The 23,230-nt window shown below is 45.7% G+C and overlaps 6 protein-coding genes and 2 non-coding genes across 8 annotated transcripts; 2 read left to right on the forward strand and 6 right to left on the reverse strand.

Moving 5' to 3' along the window:
- Positions 1–3,466: 3,466 nt before the first annotated feature.
- Positions 3,467–5,129, reverse strand: JR316_0013309 (Zuotin; the record flags this gene model as incomplete). Its single annotated transcript, XM_047898920.1, has 8 exons — positions 3,467–3,568; positions 3,668–3,833; positions 3,897–4,001; positions 4,061–4,263; positions 4,323–4,558; positions 4,620–4,695; positions 4,754–4,989; positions 5,039–5,129. The coding sequence occupies 8 exons, from the start codon at positions 5,127–5,129 to the stop codon at positions 3,467–3,469; spliced, it is 1,215 nt and encodes a 404-aa protein (XP_047742468.1).
- Positions 5,130–5,838: 709 nt separating this feature from the next.
- On the reverse strand, positions 5,839–9,681 carry JR316_0013310 (Calcium/calmodulin-dependent protein kinase cmkB; the record flags this gene model as incomplete). Its single annotated transcript, XM_047898921.1, has 17 exons — positions 5,839–6,180; positions 6,310–6,777; positions 6,862–7,066; positions 7,297–7,356; positions 7,563–7,648; positions 7,700–7,711; positions 7,768–7,886; positions 7,940–8,048; positions 8,108–8,355; positions 8,411–8,438; positions 8,528–8,661; positions 8,720–8,793; positions 8,844–8,932; positions 8,987–9,064; positions 9,117–9,284; positions 9,313–9,381; positions 9,481–9,681. The coding sequence occupies 17 exons, from the start codon at positions 9,679–9,681 to the stop codon at positions 5,839–5,841; spliced, it is 2,490 nt and encodes an 829-aa protein (XP_047742469.1).
- A 2,139-nt stretch (positions 9,682–11,820) lies between these two features.
- On the forward strand, positions 11,821–11,903 carry JR316_0013311. The gene has a single exon. It is a non-coding gene; the product is annotated as a tRNA-Asn (tRNA).
- A 395-nt stretch (positions 11,904–12,298) lies between these two features.
- JR316_0013312 (Protein CCC1) lies at positions 12,299–16,693 on the forward strand (the record flags this gene model as incomplete). The annotated part of the gene is made up of 11 exons (XM_047898922.1): positions 12,299–12,573; positions 12,638–12,718; positions 12,770–13,332; positions 13,384–13,440; positions 13,495–13,669; positions 13,719–13,829; positions 14,038–14,683; positions 14,735–15,319; positions 15,554–15,834; positions 15,894–16,333; positions 16,389–16,693. The coding sequence occupies 11 exons, from the start codon at positions 12,299–12,301 to the stop codon at positions 16,691–16,693; spliced, it is 3,519 nt and encodes a 1,172-aa protein (XP_047742470.1).
- Positions 16,694–17,163: 470 nt separating this feature from the next.
- Positions 17,164–17,270, reverse strand: JR316_0013313. The gene has a single exon. It is a non-coding gene; the product is annotated as a tRNA-Asn (tRNA).
- A 518-nt stretch (positions 17,271–17,788) lies between these two features.
- On the reverse strand, positions 17,789–20,034 carry JR316_0013314 (uncharacterized protein; the record flags this gene model as incomplete). The annotated part of the gene is made up of 4 exons (XM_047898923.1): positions 17,789–18,080; positions 18,137–18,656; positions 18,727–19,084; positions 19,132–20,034. The coding sequence occupies 4 exons, from the start codon at positions 20,032–20,034 to the stop codon at positions 17,789–17,791; spliced, it is 2,073 nt and encodes a 690-aa protein (XP_047742471.1).
- Positions 20,035–20,347: 313 nt separating this feature from the next.
- On the reverse strand, positions 20,348–21,758 carry JR316_0013315 (Geranylgeranyl pyrophosphate synthase; the record flags this gene model as incomplete). Its single annotated transcript, XM_047898924.1, has 9 exons — positions 20,348–20,556; positions 20,626–20,728; positions 20,792–20,870; positions 20,919–20,985; positions 21,035–21,136; positions 21,187–21,327; positions 21,380–21,426; positions 21,479–21,633; positions 21,690–21,758. The coding sequence occupies 9 exons, from the start codon at positions 21,756–21,758 to the stop codon at positions 20,348–20,350; spliced, it is 972 nt and encodes a 323-aa protein (XP_047742472.1).
- A 632-nt stretch (positions 21,759–22,390) lies between these two features.
- Positions 22,391–22,931, reverse strand: JR316_0013316 (uncharacterized protein; the record flags this gene model as incomplete). The annotated part of the gene is made up of 3 exons (XM_047898925.1): positions 22,391–22,545; positions 22,604–22,668; positions 22,729–22,931. The coding sequence occupies 3 exons, from the start codon at positions 22,929–22,931 to the stop codon at positions 22,391–22,393; spliced, it is 423 nt and encodes a 140-aa protein (XP_047742473.1).
- Between the last annotated feature and the right edge of the window lie 299 nt (positions 22,932–23,230).

Genomic DNA, 23,230 nt, shown 5'->3' on the forward strand with positions numbered 1-23,230 from the left:
GTAAAAGCAAAACAAGCAGAGAGAAATATGAAATAACTGAGATAAGGCTTACCAAAGTAAACAACACAAGCTTAACAAGGCAGAAAACAAGGGAAATCTCACAGAGTATCATGAACAACAAACTGAGAGAAAGGCTAGTCTGGATAGTTGGTAACAAAGCATATACGTAATAGTGCAAAAAAGGCAGCCTCAGTTATAAAAATAGAATTTACTGCTTGATTAGTCAGTTAATGTGTGCAAAAGTGCATGATAATAACAAACTCAGCCCCTGAAAGACAAGGCACCAGACTGATAAACAAGAATGCAGGATCCTGGTCACGGTATACAGAATGGACGAGCAGGCAGGCCAAGCTCAGTAATGGATAAGTGCCCAGCAGAGTCATTTCCAATAGTGCCAGTTAAACCAATATCCAAGTACAATCAGTATGTCGAGTATTTCAGGGTAAAATCCTATAAATACAGCTCAAGGAGGGAGCTGAGAGGAAGCATTATACCTGCGATTCTTTGAACAAATTAGTGTAAAGTTTTGAGATATAATATTAAAGTCCCAGAGCTAAGTAAGAGTTAAAAGTTCAGTAGTCAAGCAAAGTGATAAGTCAGCCAGTTCAAAAGGAGACTAGAGCACTTATACTTGAGATTTAGAATTAGTCTATTAAAATCCAATATATCTTAAAACCCTAACCAAATCCCTCAAACAACTTAAATTACTATACAAATCAAACCCTTAAAAACCTGTATACGTTATTAGAATTGTGATACCAATACTTTAGTAACTTTGCCATATACAAATTGTGTGTGTGTAATTTTACTACGTAAAACATTACAATCTTATCATTGTGACAAGATTACCCAGATAGAATGGATTATTATAATCAAAATATCCGCCAGACACTCCGTCCGGCGGACAGCACATGACCCACGTGACCACCGCGGTGGTGAAATTGACATGTTAGTTTTCACCACTGAAGTAGTCAAATCCGACATATAAGTTTGATCACTCCAGTGATCAAGTACAGCATGTAAGTATGATCAATTCAGTGGTGGAATGTAGCAAGTTAATATCAGTACTGAAGTGGTAAAATGAATATGTTAGAGTTTATCACTTCAGTGCTGAAATTGACATGTTGTAATTCCACCACTGCAGTGGTAATAATTGTGTGTCATATAGAATAAATACAATGCTAAGAATAGTAATTATTACTACTTTTATAATTCCTACACTACTAGAGTGGTAAGATTTTGAATGTATCTTATATCACTTAAGTGCTAGAATAGTATACATAATTTTGACCACTGAAGTGGTGGAATAGTCTACATAACTTATACCACTGCAGTAGTGGAATTTTTAGTTTCAATCTCACCACTCTAGTGCTTGCCATATTTGAACAGTTTGTTTTATTTCTTGAGGTTGGATTAATTAGTTAGTTAGTTTAGGATTGGGTGTAGAGATTAGGGATTAGGGTTAGGAATTAGGGATTAGGAATTAGGAATTAGGGTTGTTGAGTACATATACAAAGCGCGCAAGAGAACGCACAATGTACATTGAGACGTGATGTGACGAGGTAGTCACGTGAGTCTATCCAGCGGATGTCCGGCAGACGCGCGGACACAGTAATCCATTTGGTCTCAGATTACCGTGACTCACATAATTTGATTGAAGATTTAGATTGATTGAGTCACAGTAAGCAAATGTAAAATATATGCACATCAAATGCAATATGCGTATACACCCATATTTAAGTCAAAAGAATGGCTGAATAGTCGTACTAAAACAAAGACAAGCTACAAAAAAGATATAATGAACTGGTCAGTTGGAGTTGTCCAATGAGACAAGGAGCAATATTGCTTTACCTTCTAGTTGCAGTTCTGTTCTGTGTGTAAGCCTGGTTAACACCAAAAGTGTGGCATAATAAAAGTGTGGAAAGGAAGGGACTGGGGACCATGTCATTGATATGTTTTAAGTTATTATACAAAAAAGTAAGGTTCAATCTCTGATTTACTTTGTACATGGATTCACATGGTTTTGCTGAAATTGACTTGACTTGACGTCATATAACAACACTATGGTCAGTAAAATTTCTCCTTGCAAAATCATTTTGCCTCAATTTTAATCTCCGTAATTATTTAGCATGCATTTCAATCCATGTAATTGTTTCAATGCACGTAAATTTAAATTCAAGGTTTTGTGCTTTGTTTCTATTGTTGTTCAATGTTTTCTTTCATGTTTTATGGTGAAGAAATAATTAAAAAATTACTTTAAGTATTTGGAATTATTGGCAGTAAATGTTAAGGTTTCCAAATGTTTGTAGAGTGTTAAAATGTCCTCAAAATGTTTGCAGCACCTCCAAATTTTATTCAAATGTTTTGTGCAAAATAATCATGTCACATGAAACATTGACCTATTGTTAAAGGCACCAAAGGCATTTGGGGGTCTGGTCACTTTTGCTAATGTAATGGTTAGTAATATTTACTAACATTTAGTTCAGCCTTGTATGTACTTGCATAGGTCTGTCTGTCAGAAGCATACCACTTGAAGAAGGAAGAAAGGGCTGAATATGCTGCCTCTACCGTATGCACTGACATTGGTGGCAGTCTTTCTTATTAGTTGTTTTTATTGAACAGGATATTCTGTGAGGCTATTGGGTTATTCTCCTAACATGTCCTCTTTTGCTTTACTTTAGACCTTTTTAATGTATCTGGCCTGCATTTATACTCTTCTACTACATATTTGCAATAAATTCTTTGCTTGCTCTACCATCTGATATGCTTCAAAATCTGCTGTACTAAAATTCATCATATTAGAATGGTTTATAAAACATTTATAAGAGCTGCTAGCCTAAGCACTGAAATATGGTGCTTGTCAAAGTATTGAAATATGATGCTTGCCATATTTTAAATATGGTGTGTGCTAAACACCAAAATATGCAGTAATACTGTGCATGCCAAAGCACCAAAATATGGTGCTTGGAAACATGGTGCATGCTGAAGCATGAAATATTGGGCATGCCACCATACCCCAAATATGGTACGCTCCAAAGTGCCAAAATACAGTACTTGCAAATATGGTGCATGCTGAAGCACCAAAAAATAGGGCTTGCGGCCCTGCCCCAGAATATAGTGCATGCCGGAACCACTAAATATGGGGCGCTTCTAGGCTTGCTCTTATCCAAATGTTGTCAACCCAATTTCTGCTTTGTTCATTACATCATGATTTAGGGGAACTTTGACAGATAACTATGGGCATAATTTGCCGCAAATATTTTGGTATTTCTGCTGCGCTGCAACACCATATGCTAAGAAAAATGGTCCATTAATAAATGTTGTTTTTTATTCCTACAGTGGCTTAGTATCAACCATACTTATGTCAACCGTGGCCAAACCGTGTCGGGCATGGTTAAAATTTTACCGTCCCGGACTTTGCTCCCAGTGTGTATTCAGGGTAGGGAACAGTAGGGGAAAAATAAATCTACGCAGCTCCTCCTTCTTCAGCGGCTCTCTGCTGTCTTCTCGCCTTCTTGGCCGCATTAGCAGCAGCAGCCTTCTGCTTCTTCGCCTCAGCACGGGCAAGCTAATAACGGTGGTGGAAAAGGACAAAAACAAAAACAAAAAACGCGGATCAATCAGAACGACGTCGGGACTCGACAAAGAAAGTAAAATAAAATCACACCTTCTCAGCCTCCTCCTTCTCCTTTGCAGCCTGCTCGGCCTTCTTCTTCTCCTCTTCCTCTTGCTGTTTGGTTTTCTTGGCGGCGGCCGCAGGGTTACCAGCTTTCTTCTTCGCCTCGCGAGCCTCCTTCTCCTGCTGCTTGATACGCTTAATGCGAGGGTCAAGGCTGCACCGAAAAACAAGTAAGCCCAAAAGATTCCACAACACAAATAATTCCAAAAAACCATACCCGAGAGCCATGTCGACCAATCCTCTAAGCTTGGCGGTATCCTCCTTCTTTCTGCGGGCGCGCTCCGACTTGTTCTTCTTCTCAGTGTAGCGCTTGTCGTCACGGCTATATCACATTCAATCAGCAAAGCTAGGACATTATCAGATACAATAAAATATCCGCACCTGTCGCTGCCCTCGTTGACTTCCTTATCAAGCCACTCGAAGCTTCTCCAGCTGTCAAAGTTGTACCAGAAGTCGTAGAAGCCCTCTACTTCATCCTTGGAGGAGTCGATGTGGCCAAGCCCAGGAACAGGCTGAGCCTTGGAGAAGCGGGAGTACAAATCAAAGACAGGTCCAAAAGTCTTGAAGAAATCAAGATTTTTGCTCTAAAAATGATATGCTTAATACATGAGGAAACCACAAGAAACCAACAAAACAGGCGCACCTTGAACTCGGCGAGGGTAGGCATCTCCTCCTCGAGCTCCAAGAATACGGGGTCGACAGAGTCGAATTGGCGGCGCTTTTCGGGGTTTGTGAGGACCTCGTGAGCCTTTTGGATGCACTTGAAGAAGGCATCGTCGTTGGTATTTTGGTTCACGCCGGCGAGGTATAGCGAGCTGGAGACATTGGTGGTGGTGGCAGCCTTTTTGTCGGGGTGGTGCTTCAACACTTTTTTGCGGTCTGATCATTGGCCCATGTAATGTAAGCAAAAGATCAAGCACCGATAAAGGACTAGACGTACGAGCAATTTTGATCTGGTCAGCGGTAGCTTTGTAGCGAAGATGAGAAAGACCAAGGACAGCATAGTGATCTTGTTTCTGTAGGCAGATAGCGATCAGTATAAAAACGAGATTCTGATTAAACGATATAACATACCTTCCACTCCTTGGGATCAAGAGCCAGGAGTTCTTCAGATTCCTCTTCGTCGCCTACACCGAGATCATCTTCTCCAGCGTTGTCTTCTCCATGGAGGGCGGCGAGACGTTCGCGTTCTGCTTCAAGGTGCTTGTCGAGCGAGGAGAACGAGTGTGAATGGTGGAGAGAAAGGCGCAAATGGTTAATATAAGCAGGTCCAACAGGGAGCAGGGTACGATGGCCAGATGGATGGGGAGCTATAATACTATGAGCATGAATTTTTTGAACAGTCTGTAAAAAGCGCACCAGAGATACGAGAAGTAGATGGGACACTGGGGGCCTTATAGGCAGCAGAGACGGGAGGAGTAGCAATCGACAAAACCTGAACGGACGCCATCGTTGTACGAGGAAGAGCAGCTAAACTTTTTTTTGTCACACAAACGCGTGCATCACAGATGTGTCACACAGAACATGTTCAACACCTCCGTATGTCAGAAACAAAGAAAACGAATTGAATTGCATATGTAGACTACGACAGATTGGATTGTATGGACCGCATAGTCAAGCTTCTTCCACTCCGCTGCGGGTGTGCAGGGATGCTGAGGCTGGAAGGTGCTCCGGCTTAAGTGGGTCCTATATAACGTTTCCTCTTCCCATCATAGCTGATACCCTGTTCCTATCATCGAGAAAGAGAGTTACTACGACATTATCGACGTAGCGCTGTGAGGGTTTTTTGTTGACCTGCTTTTTTCTCGTTAGACTTTATATACCCTTATAATCACGTGATACACAGCCACGACATCTCGCTCAACTCCGAGCAGAACTTCGTCTCGATTTCATGCACTTTCCAGTGAGCAAATTGAAGAAAACATTCCAATATCGCTTTATATCCCAGAAAACAAAGGTTCTGTCAAAGAGAAACTGCAGCGGATCTACCATTGAGTACATTCAGTACCAGGCGAGACACGTCCAGGAGGTTTCCCGTCTTACTTATGCAATCGCAATCGAGAATCATCCTTTTATAGGGCAGCTGTTTAAACTGGGTCATAATATCCAGCCATAGATACATTCACAGAATGACAAGCCGCTCTTGCTGTCAAATCAACTTACAATTTACTCTTCAAACGTTTCTCTTCCTCTCTCTTTCTCCGTGCTCGGATAGCCCTGCTGACCCGACTGATATTTTCGCGACCCAATCTTTCGCTGATCCACCATCCAATATCCGATATCTTCTCCAGATCAATGGTCCCACCACCGTATGATGAGCCAACAACATGGTACTTTGACTCCTGAAGCGCGTAAAGCACGTCCTCGGTCGCAACATTTCCTGTAGCACCGGGGGAGTAGGGACATCCTCCAAGTCCACCCACGGAGGAGTCGAACGTACGGACGCCGTGTTCAAGAGCCGCAAAGATGTTGGCTACAGCAGTACCATATGTATCATGGAACTACAAGGTCAAAACTAATCAGTACCAGAAAGGATATATAAAAAGAGATGTATCCACTCACATGCCCCTAATTTACACAATCAATAAATCAGGACCAGAACGTAAAGCCAAAAAAAGAGCAGCACTCACTGCCAACTTGGACACCGGAATGTCCTTCTTAACCTCTTCCAGCATCTCCGCGATATCATGCGGCCTTCCCTGACCCACTGTATCCCCAAGGCTAACCTCATAACACCCCATATCAATCAACTCCTTCGCGACCTCCCTAACCCGCCTATAATCCACCCTTCCCGAGAACGGGCACACAATCACCACACTCACATACCCCCTCACCCTCAAGCCGCGATCAAGCGCCGTCCTCGTCACGACCCTCAACCGTTCCAGCGATTCCGCAACAGTACAATTCGTATTCGCCTTCGAAAACGCGTCCGTCGCGCCCGTAAAGACCGAGACCTCATCCGTCAACGGAGGAGACGCCGGATTCTGCTCCAACAACGCCAAAAGATCTTCCAGCCCCTTCTGATTCGGGACAAGGACGGCATAATGCACATTCGGGAGCCTATCGATCCCCTTGAGCACATCCGGCGTTCCTGCCATCTATCAAATTTGCCCAATGGGCCTGCATCTCAGATATACGGACGAACAGAGAACATTCTAGAGAAAGAGAGAGAGACGACGCACCTGCGGCACCCATTTCGGACTGACGAAGCTGCCAGCTTCGACATTCGTAACCCCAGCGCGAGCCAGTCTGTTGATCAAGTCTATCTTGACGTCAACAGGTATGATAGCGCCCTTCTCGTTCTGCAACCCATCTCTGGGGCCAACTTCCACGATATTGACCTCGTTTCTTTTAGGAGGAGAGCCTGGTATTGACCCATACCGCCGTCTTCCGGCAATAACTTTGAATTGGTTACAAGGGCGCCAAATACCTGGCGTCAGGTTGTGTATACGTGATGAGATCATTCGAGGCGCTGGTGAAACCTTGATTATGGACCCAATCCTCGATAATTGTACGTAGAGTCCAATGATGAGACTGGTATAGACTGTGTTGGTATGATGGTAGATGAACAAGAGGACACTCGGATCTTGTTCACACCTGAACGCATTACCCCACACCGGCCCGGCAACTTATAAGCGCGATTGATAGTAAGTTGCGACACGAAACAAAAATATATTCTGTACATGGGGTAAGACGATTTACTTTGGTATCAAATATACTTGTAGCGACTATTGAATGTTCATGAAGTCCTGGTTATACCAAGGCGAGGAACCACAAAGCAGAACAACATCAAAATGCTATTATATGACGACCCTTCCTCCACTCATTCAAGTTGATTACTATGAGAAAGATCATTCACTTCGCAGATTCATCTAAGCTGGACCTGGCCATCTTATTTGAGAGATCCTCGCTATCCTTGGTGGAAGAATCTTTATGCACAGTTCCTGCCTGATAGGTGATATCCACCGTCTGCAACGCGGACGTGAGATCTTGAATAGCGGGAAAGGTCAATGAGCATACCTCAAGGTTTTCCTAAAGGGAACACAGTTGAGCAATAAAGTTTATAATATCTATTAAAGCACACATACTCTTCGCGACTCTTCCTTGTATTTGTCAAGGTTTTCTCTCATCTGCGCAATACCGGTGTCAGCATGTGCAAGCAGGGCCATTCTGTTCACAGCTTTGATAGTAGAGGTAGCTTTGCGCCCTAAATTAAAAAGGTTAAACGCGTATTTTATAAAAAATGAGACGAGGACGAACAGAGCTGCTTGGCATTAAACGCTTTCTTGACATTAGGCAGGAGATCAGCGGGACCACCGTCTTCACGCGTAGGATCAGGTACAAAGTGAGGTTTGTCATCAGCAAGCCACTAGGGAAGCATCATCAAACATGCGTTTCGGCCACAAAAGCTTTTGACAGATCACCAACCTTGTGCTGCAAGGCTTCAGCTGCTGTTGGTCGTTTCAGAGGGTCGACGGTCAAACACGTTCTGACAAAGTCTTTTGCGGTTTCAGATACGTTCTGCCAGTACTCTTCCGGTTCAAACTTGTAGTCTCCGGCGATGATGGCTTCCATCTCTTGTTGTTGATTGTCGCGATCAAATGGCGTGTATCCCGCAAGTAGGAAATAGGTAATGACTCCCATTGCCCACACATCGACGGGTTTTCCGTGGCCAGCTAGAAGGATACATGTAAGAATGACAGATGATTACTCACTACGCGCTGCACTAACTCTTTTTGAAGATCTCAGGGGCCATGTACTGACAGGAGAATAGGAGAATCAGCAACGGCGTAGACGAAGAATGATGGACACGTTGCAAGCGACGTAAGACGTGTACAATGCACTCACCCCTGGTGTTCCGCATATCTCAGTCAATTGATTCAATTTCTCTTCCTCCATTATTCTGCTCAGCCCAAAATCAGCAATCATAATGTCGGCCTCTTCAGCAGGCGTGCGGAATAGCAAATTTTCCGGCTTGAGATCTATCGAGAAAGAATTATGATGCTGATGATCACAGGATGGTGGGTTGCGGGAACGAACCTCGATGCACGATGCCAGAGTCATGGATATAGCGAACAGCGATGAAGATGGTGCGAATGAGGGAGGCGGCGTCGCTGAAAAATAATGAGGAAAAAAATCGACGGGCGCTCGATGGAGTATTTACGCTTCGTAGTAGTTTCCCTTGGCGCAAATTCGGTCAAATAGTTCTCCGCCGGTACACAAGTCGAAACAGAGGTAGAGATTGTGGGCAGTCTTGAGATGTAGTTGGAACGAGGAGAACACGGACTATAACACACAAAAACGCACTTCAAAGTAGTCGTGAAGGGTGACGATGTTCCGATGTCCACTGGACACGCGCTTTAGCACGGCGATCTCGTTGCGAACCTGAGAACAAGGTGAGGACCATCGACGGGATCAGATAAGGAGCACCAATGACCATATGTTCGCGTCCTTCCATAAGCCTTTTGTTGATGACCTTGCAAGCAAAGTATTTCCCAGTCTCGACATGAATCGCCTCCTTCACAATGGCATAGGTGCCGCTCCCGAGCGTCTTTCCGGTGCGGTACTGGCGAGGTGCGAGCGAGCAGAACGATGAGAACGAGATCTGAGAGTCTGGCTCAAAAAACTGTTACCTGACACGGAACTGTAGCAGGCATGGATGCTGTCTGGGGCAAAGGTGTTTGTTGGGGATGCTGCTGTGGCTAAGAGAAAGAAGAGGGTTATATAGTGATTTGGACCAGACGAGTCGCTATGACTGGTAGTACACAGCCACCGACATATATAATAAAATGAAGACATACTTTGGCTTCATATATTGGCGTCTCATAGTCACTCGTCGTCGTCGCACCATCCGACGTTCCGTTCTCGCCTGCTCCTCCTTTATGTCGGCCGAATGCCGCCTTCAGGGGCGACTTTAGGTCGGCGCGTGAGTACCGTTTAAGGCGGTCGATGGTTTTGCTGCTGCTACCTTCACTACTCGTTCGGCTTTGTGAGGTGCCCATGACGGTGATCAACACCCCGGAGATGTATGTAGTATAGTGTAAAGAAGGTTCAAAAACACAAAGCACAGGAACGCTTATATCAGTCGCCAAAGACACCGCCACGTTTCGCCAACGGCGCCCAACCTTCACCTCGACCCCGGATCACACTGCCATCCCTGACGGCATTCATGTTCCTTACATTCAAACCACCACCGCTGTCGTCTTTCACGATGCAAGGCACGCCAGAGCGTGTTGTTCCTTGCTGCATCCACGACCCCAGCCTGCTGTTCTTTTCACGTTGTTTTCACCTAAAAAGTCCTCACCTCGGTCGGGCTCACTCATGGCCTATCTTGTCTCGCTTTCCTTCGTGCATCGTACTATCGCCGGCCCCTATTCTTCAATTCGAATTTTCAATGACGGTGCTACCTTTTCTTTCATATGTTCAGCAACAAAGTATCTTTCGCGTCATCAAGTGAGCGGCCCTTTGGTTTTCAAATGCCGATGACCAATGCAGAACTGCGCATTCTGGATGGAGGAAGTCTCGGCCCTATGTCACATAGCCTGTAGCCTGTAGCCTGTATGGAGGATCGCCTTCTTATCCGGCCACGCTAACGAAGGTTATGACGCATGTCGGACCCGGACGCTTTAATTTTTCTGACAATACCCGGCGGCGCATTACTTTCCGATGACCAGCAAAGGCTATGAACTGCTATACGGGCTCTTTTCGCAACACTGGAAGGTTCCGGTTCGGAATCGTCACTCTCCGAAGCACAGAAGAGTCCAGCTGCACAACTATTCGTGATCCAAATGCTATCTTGAAGACTGTCTGAACGAAATGATACCATCTTGCTTGGCCCTTCCTTGGACAAGATGACTTGCTTGAAATGACTTGGAATTTTTGGGGCTCAAGTTTCTTGGCCCTTGTATTTGCCACGTATCAGTGCCAAAGTTGATACCTTCTCAACTGTGGGGCCAACCCTGGTCAACCGCCTCTCTTGAGATTGTGTGGATCAAATTTCTTGGCTACCAGTCCTTCTGACGAGTTGCGACTCACTTGAAAATGATAGATATCTTCTCAGGTGCGGTCAACACCTCCAGCTTTCCACGTGAAATACTTTACACACTGGTATGGCACAATGCTTTTCATATGTCTGTATCTCAATCACCAAATTCGCTTGGATAAACCTTGCATTTGTTTCCTCGGAAGAAAGTTATCTAAAGCTTGAAATTGGCATATCACTCACAAGGAAAAATGGAAGTGTCGGAAAAAAGAAAAAGTCAGAGAGTACCATGGCCAGTCGGGCTTCACATTCGTCTCGGAAATATACGATAATTCTTGAACTTCCCAATATCCCTCATTTCCGTCTTCCAAAGAGTTACCGCAAATGTAAAATGTATAAGCGCCCAAGTATTACAGTAGATTGTGGTCAGTCAATATGGGTACCCGCCTTGGAACGAACTAAGATTTATTTTACTTGAAAGGCTAGCCTCACGAAAGGTACGCTCCCATCCTTGGTCATTTTTATGAGATCCTAACTCTTTGAAGCTTGAGGCACGAACTCTGAAGGAAGAGGACTCTCAGCATTCGGGTTTAACAGCATTGGAATTTCTAGGATTGGCAGAAACTTTGGAGTCGTCGGAATCATTATCAAGCATCAAGACACCTTTAGGAAGCCATCTGGTATCTCAGACGACTCGTCTTTAGAGGAGAATTGCAGTAGTACTGCAAAATATATCCTAAATCTGTAAAAATGCATTTATACATGAGATTCATACCTCACTCAAGAAAAATAGTGACTCATCTGGGAACCGGGAATCGATGATTCTCATCATGCACGATGCAGGCAAGTCGGTGGCTAGACAGTGACTGCAATGACAGGGACGAAAACGATGAAGATGAAGACGAAGATTGGGGTGAAGATAATGGCCAATGCCATTGACGGTAAAGTGTGGTTTTTTGAGTCGCTTGATATACCGCCTCTTAGCAGATAACACAGTGGACACCAATATGATTGAACTAATCCTTACTTTTATCAATTTTCCCGGCGACAAGTGGGCAAGCAGTTTCTGCAGTTTCCGAGATACCATCATCGAAGAGCCGGTAAATGAGACTGCATTTGCCCGATTCGGCATTTCAGCCAACGACGGTACTCGAACATGTGCCCCATGGCCAAGTTGGTTAAGGCGTCCGACTGTTAAGAAGCGCAATCGGGAGATCGAGAGTTCGACCCTCTCTGGGGCAGCAAATCATTCGATTTGACTTTTTTGCAGCTCATATTTTACTATCGTAGAGCATACTCTGGTTGTGAATTACTTGACATAGTCGGTTACCCAACTGTTGTTAGAAAAACGTTTCAATATCAGTTATTATAATCAATAGTACCATTCAAAATCAATTTTTTCATGTTTTCTAGTGGATTTGTTTTTAAGAGCCAAGTAGGATTCTTTCAAAGCAATTTGCTTGCTTTCCTCTTGTATTTGAGGTTTTTTTTGTCTGCGCGCCTCTTTGAACTCAACACATCCCCATTTATCTATACATAAACAAAGACAAACAGTACGCCGCCGACTTCAAATTAAGCTGGCCTTCGTTTTCAAATCAGATACAAAGTCTAATTGCAATCTTCTCAGCATCGCTGGAATGAGACCATACAACAGACCTGCCACTCTAGGAACGCGTGTACGCAGAAACGTTAAGGATCTTTCACCCGAGGAATGGGGAAAGTTTGTGAATGCGCTCAGGATCATGAAGACGCGTACGCGGCCTGGAGGCGTTGTTTCCATTTACGACGAGTTTACAGCGTTGCATATGGGAGCGGTTGAGATGAACAGAAATTGGCGGAGGTCGCATGGTCACTTGGAGAGCATAGATTCGTCGGGGGATGGACCTGCTGATCCTGCGCATGATAATCCCGGGTGAGCCACCCTCTTCGCCTTCGATTTGACGCGCATATATGCGTGTCCACTAACTACTTGGTAGGTTCTTGCCATGGCATCGTCAATTTCTTCTCGAGTTTGAGGCTGCGCTCCAGGCAATCGACCCTTCTGTTACTCTTCCCTAGTACGAAAAAACTTACAAGTCCGTTTCTGATATTTTGAATGATGTTTTTAGCTGGGACTGGACAGATCACGATTTCGCCCAAAAGTTGTTTTCACCTGCCATGGTGGGAAGCAATGGAGGACACAATCAGACAGGAGGCGCCGTGATAAATGGGCCATTTTCGCTGGAGGAAGGATGGGCATGTACCCCAGCGCTGCACAGGCCCTCCTGGTTTCGACCCATGGCCGCCAAGGCTCGAGATGAGACGGTAAGTCAAGGTAAAAAGCATAAAGATGTCCAACAGCCTTCCTTGGGACGCTCTATCATCAGATATTTGGGCGACCGCGAAGACCTTGCGACCATTGCGGACGTGATCGAATTTACGAAAAGAAAGGCCGTATTCGGACCTACAAAGTTGATTCTGCGTAGTGGCATTACAACAGTCGCAGATAACACCCAGGATGTTTCGTCGATGGGACCGCTACCGCGAGGAACTATTTACATAGGGGATTCTCTCCCGGCTTCTGTCCTCCAGTCTGCATTAGCGGGATCTGACACGAGCTTTGGCAGTCAAGATTCTTGGGACACTTTAGAAGACGCCTCCGAGGTACCAAGAAAGATACATCTAACCCCTCGTGAGTCGGCGTCTAGATGAAGGCATACGTCGACTGAGTCAATTTTCCCAGGTGAACTGACTCCTGGATTTCGATGGTCAGTTGAAGGGGGGCCGCATATGCACAACCGTAACGGAGATTCTAACCCCATATACGCATATATTTGACATTTTTCACTTGCAGAAACGCACGACTGGTTTGGTTTCCATACGACCATCCTGCAGGACGACCAGATTGTCGGGGCATCGACTATACCCGTCGTAGCCTGTTCAACGGCAGATCCCATTTTCTTTCTGCACCATTGTAATGTTGATCGGCTCTGGGCAGAATGGCAGGATTCTGGGCATTACGGACCCACGTAAGGGACCACATTTATAGTGGTACGAGAGACTGATCGAGGGTATTAGCTTTTATCCAGACGTTGGAGACCCTTTGTGGTTGTATGCAGACATGAAATCCGTGGTCGAAGATAAGCCTCTGCGAAGATATGTATATCCGAGGGGTCATAACTTGAACGAGTACGTGGTTGTGTATAAGAGCAATTGACATGGACCGAAACTTTGCAGTGAAATGTGGCCATGGAACAACGAAAAGATCCGCACACAGCCCGACATACAGAAAATGATACCATATTTCCCATACACAATAACGCCCAAAGATACCCTTGATTATAGGCAAGTCTCGGGAAAGAATGTATTGTTGTCGTCCGCTGATCTTTGAGTTAAGGTTGATGGGCTATAGTTACGACACTAGCACCCAACTTTCCGTGAACTCTGTGACGCCCGTTCTTGTTCATTTGCCAGCAAGCAAGAATGAGAGAACGCATCAAGTGTTCCCGGTAGACATCCAACGAAGAAACAGGTACTTGGTTGCGGCAAAAAATACTGGCGAGGATCACGCGCATCTTGAGATACAGGTATACGCGGAGTATGAAAGAATGTTTGAGCACAACTTCATGGAACAAGGATTTCGAGGAGAAAGTATTAACCCGGAACCAGAGAAAGATGAAACAAACGCATCAACAAGTGGTGTATGGTGCCTCGAGAGGGGGCGCTACTACGTTGTGGTATCGGCCATTGTAGTGAAAGAAGGAAAGAACGTCAAAGAAAACGCCTCTATCTCTGCAAAATACGAGATTGGGGTTGCGACATCGCTTGACTTTGAGATGCCAGATGTACCGATTCAGCCAGGCGTCATTGCGAACCCACAAGTTCCCCAAGAAAGCTGTGTCTATATCGCGAACCGTCGATATGCACCTATAAAGTTGGAGGTGGGACGACCGCAATTCAGGTTAACGCAAATGAAAGGTACGCATGAGTTATTTGGGATCAACGTATACCAGAGTGCGGGGCTAGTTGATGTTCAATTCGAGGTCTGTGTTGTTACGTTTTCACCTCTCCAGCAATCCCAATGACCTTTTCAGGGTATGGATGCCCTAGTGCAACTGTATGGGCCATTCGACCTCGACAACGACAAACTTCCGCACTTCGACATCGACGGGAAACCAATTGAGGGAGAGACGCTGACACAACTGAGCTCGCGAGTGCAGATTGCTTCTAGTGAAGGTTGCTGCAAAAGAGTGGGGTCTGGGATTTCCAGCCTGGTAACACCCGGCAGATATATCGTCCTCGTCTTCCATTGTTCGATCGGCCACAACGAACACCAGGTCTACAAGGTCAGCTATAGATTTGACTCCGCGGCGAAGGTGAGAGAACTCGAGCTGGGACGCATGAGTGTTGCAATGCCTGGCAGCGGCCGAGCAGTGAACGAACTGTATCGCGTTGCGGGGAAGAACGGCATGCCTCTTGTGACCCAAAGAGGAGAAATATACAAGACCAGCGTGGTGGCAGATGACGCGAAGACGCAAACCCAGATCCGTGTTGCAGTGTTTTCATACTCTTCCGGCGATATTCTTGGAAAAGAAGAGTGCGACAGAGAGCGCTACGTGTCCTACAACGAAGCCTTCTGGGGCGACGACACTATTACATTTAGTGTCGATGAGGACCAGGTGAGCCGAGCAATTAGCTCTGGATCAAATCCAACATTGACAATTGGCTGGCAGTTGCTGTTTGTGCGAGTAACGATTTTGAATGGCATCAGTTCAACGAAAATAAAAACATCAATCCGCCGCATCTGATTGGCTCGCCGAAATAGCACCCCTCCGATTGGTCAGCTCTCCGTTACTAATCCCGGGCCGTTCCCGTGACGTCACGACATTGTATAGAGAATAAATATTTGCCAGTTTACTCGATCTTTTTCATCTTCTCCTCGTTTCCCTGCCATGTCCACCAATTCAGCGATACCCACGCCATCCACCCCCTCCGTGGTTCCCCTTCCACAACGCCAGGAGATCCCTGTAAAACACAAGAAACCTCCGGTGTGGCCCATTGAGGCTGCCGAACCGGGTGTAGAGCCACCTCCCGCATCAAAGTGTGCGCGAAACGCCCGCGAAGATGGCATTTGCTGCAAAGAGCTCATCAAGGAAGAACGTACTTTGATAGATCCAGATGTAGTTCGCGATGTGTATGTTCAGTATTCCCTCCTCGTGTTTGCTTTCTTATTGATCGGTTCTGGTTATCTAGCGTCATTGGCCTTTCAGATGGCTTGACCGTTCCTTTTGCTCTCACAGCTGGACTGTCTTCCCTGGGCGAATCGAAGCTTGTGGTGCTAGGCGGTATCGCTGAACTGATTGCTGGTGCCATTTCAATGGGTATCGGCGGCTTCCTCGCCTCTCAGTCGGAACGTGACCACTATCGTTATCTCCAGCATCATACCGCTGAGCGAGTTCGCCATAGTTGTGCGGGCGAGATGGAGCGCGAGGTTACCGAGGTCCTGGGGCCCATTGGTGTTGACGACAAGACGTGTTACGCCGTTGCGCGGTGCCTAAGAGAAGCCGAGGGGGAGGAGCTAGGGCAGAGTTACCTAACAGGAGGAGCAGGCGTAGATGTCGAAAACTCAAAATTGAGATGGAGCAAAGACGTTGGCCTAACAGCGTTCCTGCTCAAGTTCGGCCAGGGACTAGGTACATTTGCAATTCGGATTTCAATTTGAATCATCTCTAACCCTGCTATTAACAGAGGAGATCCCCGACAGACGGATGTACGTGTCGGCTTTCACCATTGGTATGGGATACCTCATCGGTGGCATCATCCCCTTGCTGCCCTACTTCTTCATCCCGAGAGCACATATCGCTCTCATCTACTCCTCTATCATCACCGGCGTGATTCTGCTCATCTTTGGTGCCGTCAAAGCGCGTGTGACTGGCGCGGCGCAAAATCCCGCCGGATACGTTTGGGGCGCATTCAGCACGCTCATGGTCGGTGGCATTGCTGCCGCTGCGGCCTTTGGTATCGTCAGGGCTCTGGAAGGGGGCGGAGATTAGAGTGGGGATTTTTCATGCCCGCCCGCCCCTTTCATTCTCATCTTTTTTCGTTTTTTGGATTACTTTCTTCTCCCTAGTTGTTTGTACCTTTTGTAATCCCCTCGTTTGTATCGTTTCACAGTTTTGCATATCATGTAGTATTACCCCTTCCCCCTCCTTTCATATATCTTACTTCGCTCCCTAGTTGCACCTTGCAAGAACATTTCTCCGGATCAAAAATGACGTGGAAACACGGTGGTGTGACAGATTGAGTTGAGCAAAGCAACAAGTGTGCGACAAGTACAGGAAACGACTGAAGAACGCCACAAGGTGAAATGAGATGACGTAAGCTGATTGGTCATGAGACTTACTTTACTTGGTCAACACAATCGCTCGAATTTGAAAAAATCTTGAATTCCTGAATGCTCGTTCCTCCTGTCGACGGGAGAGAAAAACAAATTCAAGATGAATTTTGGACTTAGTAAAATAAACTGCCCCGGAGAGACTCGAACTCTCGATCTTCCGATGGTTCATGATTGATATTATTGAACATCATATCTTAACAGTCGGACGCCGTAACCAACTAAGCCACGGGGCACATGTTTTGTGTTCAGCATTTAGGGTTGACGATGACCTTGATCAGCAGCAAGGCCTCCGACGTATGGTCCTCCATCTCAAGCAATCAATCCAAATCCTGCAAACCCCCCTCCGACTGGGCCGACCTCAAGAGCTACTCATCCGAATGATTCAACTCCTCCTCAAACTGGGCCAAATTCGCAAGCTATCGACCCAAATGTTGTAGACACCAAGGCTCTGCCATCTGTGCCAATATCCATTGGCGTTTTAGATAAACAACAATCGATTTCGGAAATGCATGTAATTCGTGACGATAGCAGTAAAGTAGCAATACATTAGCAGTAATGAAAATGGTAGTTGTAGAGAGCTAAATTCAAGGTGCTATGTGCGCGAGTCCCTAAGTTTCCGTATAACGTCAACTCGCATCTACTGATAATAGAATAATAAAATGGCAGAAAAATCCAATCATTAGGGTTGGCGTCCAGTGTAAGATCTGGTACGAGGCCCGGGATACACCAAGCAGCGCTAGAAACCAGGCAGTTATGCATCCTCCTCACAATCTTCACCCCCATCTTCATCTTCGTCTTCTTCGTCACTTTCATCATCACCATCGCTTTCATCATCCTCACTAACTGCCCACCCAAGTGCGTCTAACAGGTCTTCAGTGTCTCTCTTGTACCTGAATGAATCTTTGAATGGGTCATATTCACCATTGTCGAAATCGATTATGAAAACATCACCGGCATCGTTCATCATCAAATTGTCAATCCTAAGATCTTGGTGAACTACGTGTGCATTATGGATACCTTCCAGGACCTCGACAAAGGCGTTGCTAAAAGTTGAAGGAGTCAGAGATTAAGTGGATATTTTGTTTAAAGAAATCTGTACCATTCTTCTTCTGTCGTCTCAACTGAGTCATCCCAATCATAATGAATCTTGAGATTTTTCTCGATCGCACGCGTTCTAAGCGACTTCCCTGCATCCTCCATGATGAGGAGCATTGCATCGCTTTCCATGTCGTGAAATAAACCGTGGACGCCAACGATCCCGTATGTGACATCAGCTTCAGCCAACCGTTTATACATTTCGTATTCTCGGATAATTTGATCTTTTTTAAGACCAATGGCAAGCTTGAGAATGAGAGGGCGCTGATGTTTGGATCCATCATTCATTTCAATTTCGACGGTGACTCTGTATATCAAGCCCATTGCCCCATGCCCAATGTCGTCTTGATGTGCGGTCACCAAGATATAACTTTCCGGAGGATAGGATGGTTTGCGTTTAAAATGGTATGATTGGTTTTGGAACGGTCGTGATACACACGACGGTTCCATACGTTGAAATGAAGACGGCGCTGGTGAACACAACATCTCAAAGTTTAGGTAGAAAAGAAGTAAATCGCGCTTGGCTAACTCATCATTGAAAGTCTAGAAGATTTAAATGAGCCCAAATATATGTGGTACGATAGGTGATGAAACCAGCCTTTTTATCTATTTCATGCGTAGTTATTTCCAGCTCGGGATCTAACCTCCTCCGTTGCCTTCTCGTTGCCTTGTCCTTCACAGTGTTATAAGAAACGGGATCCTGAGGAGGAGTTTTACGTTTTGAAGAATGTTTGTTGGATGATTCCTTTTGGTCCAACATAGCTAATCGATCCTTCAAGGCAGCGATAGTGAGGCCAAGATGCATTTGCCGGTAACCGGGCATCCGCATTGGATCAATCAGGTCCGAGAGGTACAAAGTCTGACTTTGACGGTGTCGAATAGCAACTCTCTCTTTTTTGCCGCAGGTAAACACAATGAATGTGACATCACAGTCCACTGCATCCACCCATGCCTATGCACAGGAATAAGAATTCGATAATAAACACGGAAAAGAATTACCTTTTGTATGTAATGCTGGGCATTAATCCTGTACCTTGATTCACCCTTTTCATTGCTTTTCATTGGAGCTATAACCTTTCGTTTCGTTCCGGGAGGCTTTGTGGACGCGAGTGTTGAGCGGGGATTTGATGTATCTATAGAAGGAAAGAGGGAGTGGATGATAGGAGAGTCCATGCACGGAGGCGAGGTAGGTAACGCAGGAGCGCCTGTTACCGTTGGCATTTCCCATTTGAATGCTCCCCAGCGGTTCATCTTGTTCAGTAGCGCCTCCGCAGACTTGGCCTTGATGAAAAATTCGTAATTAAAAATGCTCTTCAAACCTCTAAGCTTGTCAATCTTCGATAAGGTGTCACTGTCCAGCGTTGACCGTGTTTCGGGCGGAATTTCTAATTCTCTGTCACCATTGTCCTTCTTTTTAGGTTTGATCATAGAAATCTCTCCATCGCAACGGAAAGACTTTTGGGGCGTATAAGATCTGTTTACGCGTGGAACAAGAAAAGAGAACCATACTGGATCATTCGGGCTGAAGAGCAACTTTGAAGCATAAGCATTGCACGGCACGCTTATGCGATCGAAGTGGCAGTCTGCTACGCCAACACAATCATTGTCGTATGTTTTCTCGCGAAAATGTTTCCAGTAGTTGCGATTTTTATCAAATTTATGCCCCGCCGATGTAAACTCCGTGATGGTGTCCTCGCAAATTTTTGAAAGCTCCTTCGTAATCCAAGGCGCATGCCTGATGTTCTTTAGCAGCAAAGAAGGTGAAAGGTGTCTGTCGTAGAGATTGAGAGGATTACTGGGCTCAGGATTGTCGCGGTAGTCCGGAAATGGCTCTTCAAACTTGTAACCTGATTCCAAAAATCGAAGGAGAACAGGGGCAAAAGGATCGTCGTTTTGTATCATAGTTTATGGTAATAGCTTGTTTGATTCGTTGGAAACAGCGAAGAGAGAATTGGGAGCTCTGCTGAAAAGGCAGAGGTCGTACTAAAGCTGAACGGCGTTGACGGTTGAACATGAACGTTGAACGTCCGACTCAGAAATTGTCCTGAGCGCTAATGTTAATGACTCAATAGCACGTGATTCAGGCAACGAGCGTGCCAACAAATGCCTTTTTGCCATGACTAGCTTCTTCCCTTGCTCTTCCGTACTAATAGAGCAGAATGCAAACAGAATTTAAATCAATAATATGCGAGAAGCTGGCCGGTGAGTTTACATATCATGAAAACTTGCTTGCATCCACATGCAGCAAGTCCATGATGGCCTCTAGACCTTTGTTGCCCCCTAGTCTCGATATTTCTGCTCTAGTTTGAGCTTCAAGGTTCGCCATCACAGATAGCGTGTAGTCAAATGACTTGGTGACATTCTTGAGATAGCTGATGGTGTGGATCTTCAATGTCGGCGTTGTGGGCCGTTTTTGGAGCACGTCTAAATGAATTTTGCGTTAATATTGCTGTACATGATAGATAGAGACTTCATAATGAGGAAAATACTAACTGAGTACTTGGCGATTCGACTTGTCCGCATGGATTCCATGAACAACTGGAAAGGAGAACTTTCCTTCTGACAAGTCTTCGGCGAAACCCTTGTTTGACGTGTACTATTTAAATGTGAGAGTCAGAGGACAGATGGATAGAATCGGTTTTGTCAGGCACTGCTTTACCTCTGTGCTCTGCAGGTTCATTAAATCGTCGCGGATTTGGAAGTAAACTCCTATTAGATTGACCAGGGGCACATAGTCACTGTCCACGAGTTAAATGTATTCAGGGAGAGAAATGCGAGATACTCACACATCCACGTTCGTCGTGCAGCATGCCATCATGAGTTTAATCCCTATACGGAGTAGGCCACCGGTTTCTGGAGAGACATCTAGCTTAATTGAGTTGGTACCATGATTGAGACGCACTGTTGTTGACCATTCTGACATACTCTTCCTCGGAGGGACATTGGAGCGAGTCACGCCAAAGTATCTCCAAACCTTGTCCGCGATGCAGCGATAGCAGTTCCGCTTGAGAGGCATAATTAATTAGACAACAGTGGACCAGAAAGTAAACTCACTAGTAACCAACGCATCAAGAGGTTGTCGAGGTGGATCTGAAGTCTCGGATCCGCGAAGGGCAAAGAGTTCTTGATAGGCTAGAAAGTACACGTAGTTGGCTGTATTGATTGTCTGAGGGATGCCATAGATCTTGTGTGTCACTACAGGTCTGTTAGCACAACGAAAGACGCCAAACGCGTAGATATTGCGTACCGGGTGTCCCTCTTCTCAATTGGGAGTCATCCTCTATATCATCGACCCTGTCCAGGACGTTTAACGACAGTAACCGTAGCACAATATGTCCAACTATACATGAGACTGGCTGCGTGGAGCATGTTTACGATTTTGGCAATGACTTGCAGTTTGTCGCTGGGGACTTTTAGCCATATGTTGAATGCCTCGATGAGTTTCCCGCGTATTTCTTTGCCTGGATTAGAGGTAATGTATGTAAACGGTTCTAGTATGGCCTGTAAAGTGGCAGGTCAGTGCTCCGCGCTGTGGAATGTCTGTTTCGGAATCGCACCTGTTCATTCTCTAGCGACCAGACTGGCTCCTTAGAGAGCACATCTAAGATATTATCATAATAAGACATTACAGATATTGTGAGGGGTAGCGAAAGAGTGAGGATTGTTGTTAGGAGTCATGTTGGACGTCAGAGTCTGCGCTGTACCAGGATCGCAGTCACGACCATGCGACTCTGCCCGTGACGATTACATACCACAAACAAAAGTTTTTTCCAATCTTCATCAACCTTGACTTCCATCATGAACATTCCACTTTTCTTTCGCTCTCATAATTTCTTCACCTATTGACCAGCAATATCAAGGATCGACGCGTTCTGCAACGCGAGGGCGAACTCGCAACACTGCTTTTCCATTGGTTCATCGCGTGTGCATTCAGATCTCGCTTTCTGTGGACTCGCCGTGTAGGACGATGAATGCTCTCTTCATTTATCCGATGGTCTGAGGTTTAGTGGTGTTCAAGTCAATTCATGTGGCTATCTCCTCATGCTCCGTCCAATGAAACGATGTCGCGAAATGCGGGACGCGAAACGCCTTGATGAACGTACAAGAGCTCCTTGGAGGATATCAGTCCTTGGAGGGTATCAGCTCTAGCTAGTAGCCAGTCAGCGATCTCCATTTCCTATCTTTTGAACAACCCTGGATCACCGAGCTGCTGTGGTTCCATCTCTGCCCAAAGCCCATCCAAGGTCTATACTCAGGTCTACGAATCGAGCTTACCGGCTAATATGTTCTCACTTGTGGTTGCACCGTCATCCCCGTGGCCGATCGCGAGCGCCGATCGAGCAGGAAGAGGCGCGTCGACCTTGGTGGTTTGTGCATTCTTACCTGCACCTATCGCAGGCAAATACGATCCGCCTGTCCAAGGCAACAGTTTAGGTGCTTGCATTTTGTGGAAAGATGACTCGCCTTTTACCTATGGTCGACTCGTTTGGATCGAAGTAAAAAAGATGTTGTATATTGTGACTCCCATAGGAACGTCTTCGTCAATGACCATGGTGACTGGCTTCGGTTAGGACATTCTCCCCATCCGTTTTGAACACTCGGTCGAATTCTTCGGTCATCGTGGCTGAGAGTTTGTAGAGCTCCATATGCACGCCATCGAACTGGCACGGTGGCTTCCGAGAAAGGTTGTAGTAGAAGTGACGTGATGCTTTCACGATTGCGCGAATGGTTGTAACATCATCAAGGTCGACGTCTTGCCGCATGAGAGAGCCAATCCAAAAGTTTGCCAAAGCAGTCATGCTTCGTAGGGAGCAAAATAATCGTACCGTCAGCCATGGTGCGGATGATATGGAAGAAGGCGAACATTCAAACACCCACCCTGAGCTCGGTTGATTCGTTTGCTCAATCCCCCTCAGGTACCATTTAAAGCTTCGAACAACGCATCACGCCCGACAACATCGCGAATGCCTAGCTTTTGTTATCTACATCGGATTTACAACAGTAACAATCAATGGAAATATGTTATACTTATAGCTACTTTGAAGGCCCTGGCTCCAGTTTTTATTCCTCCGTTAATGATAGTAAAATAAGTTTAATC

This window comes from Psilocybe cubensis, chromosome 13, assembly GCF_017499595.1.
Source record: "Psilocybe cubensis strain MGC-MH-2018 chromosome 13, whole genome shotgun sequence".
In the NCBI taxonomy this organism is placed as follows: Eukaryota; Fungi; Basidiomycota; class Agaricomycetes; order Agaricales; family Agrocybaceae; genus Psilocybe; species Psilocybe cubensis.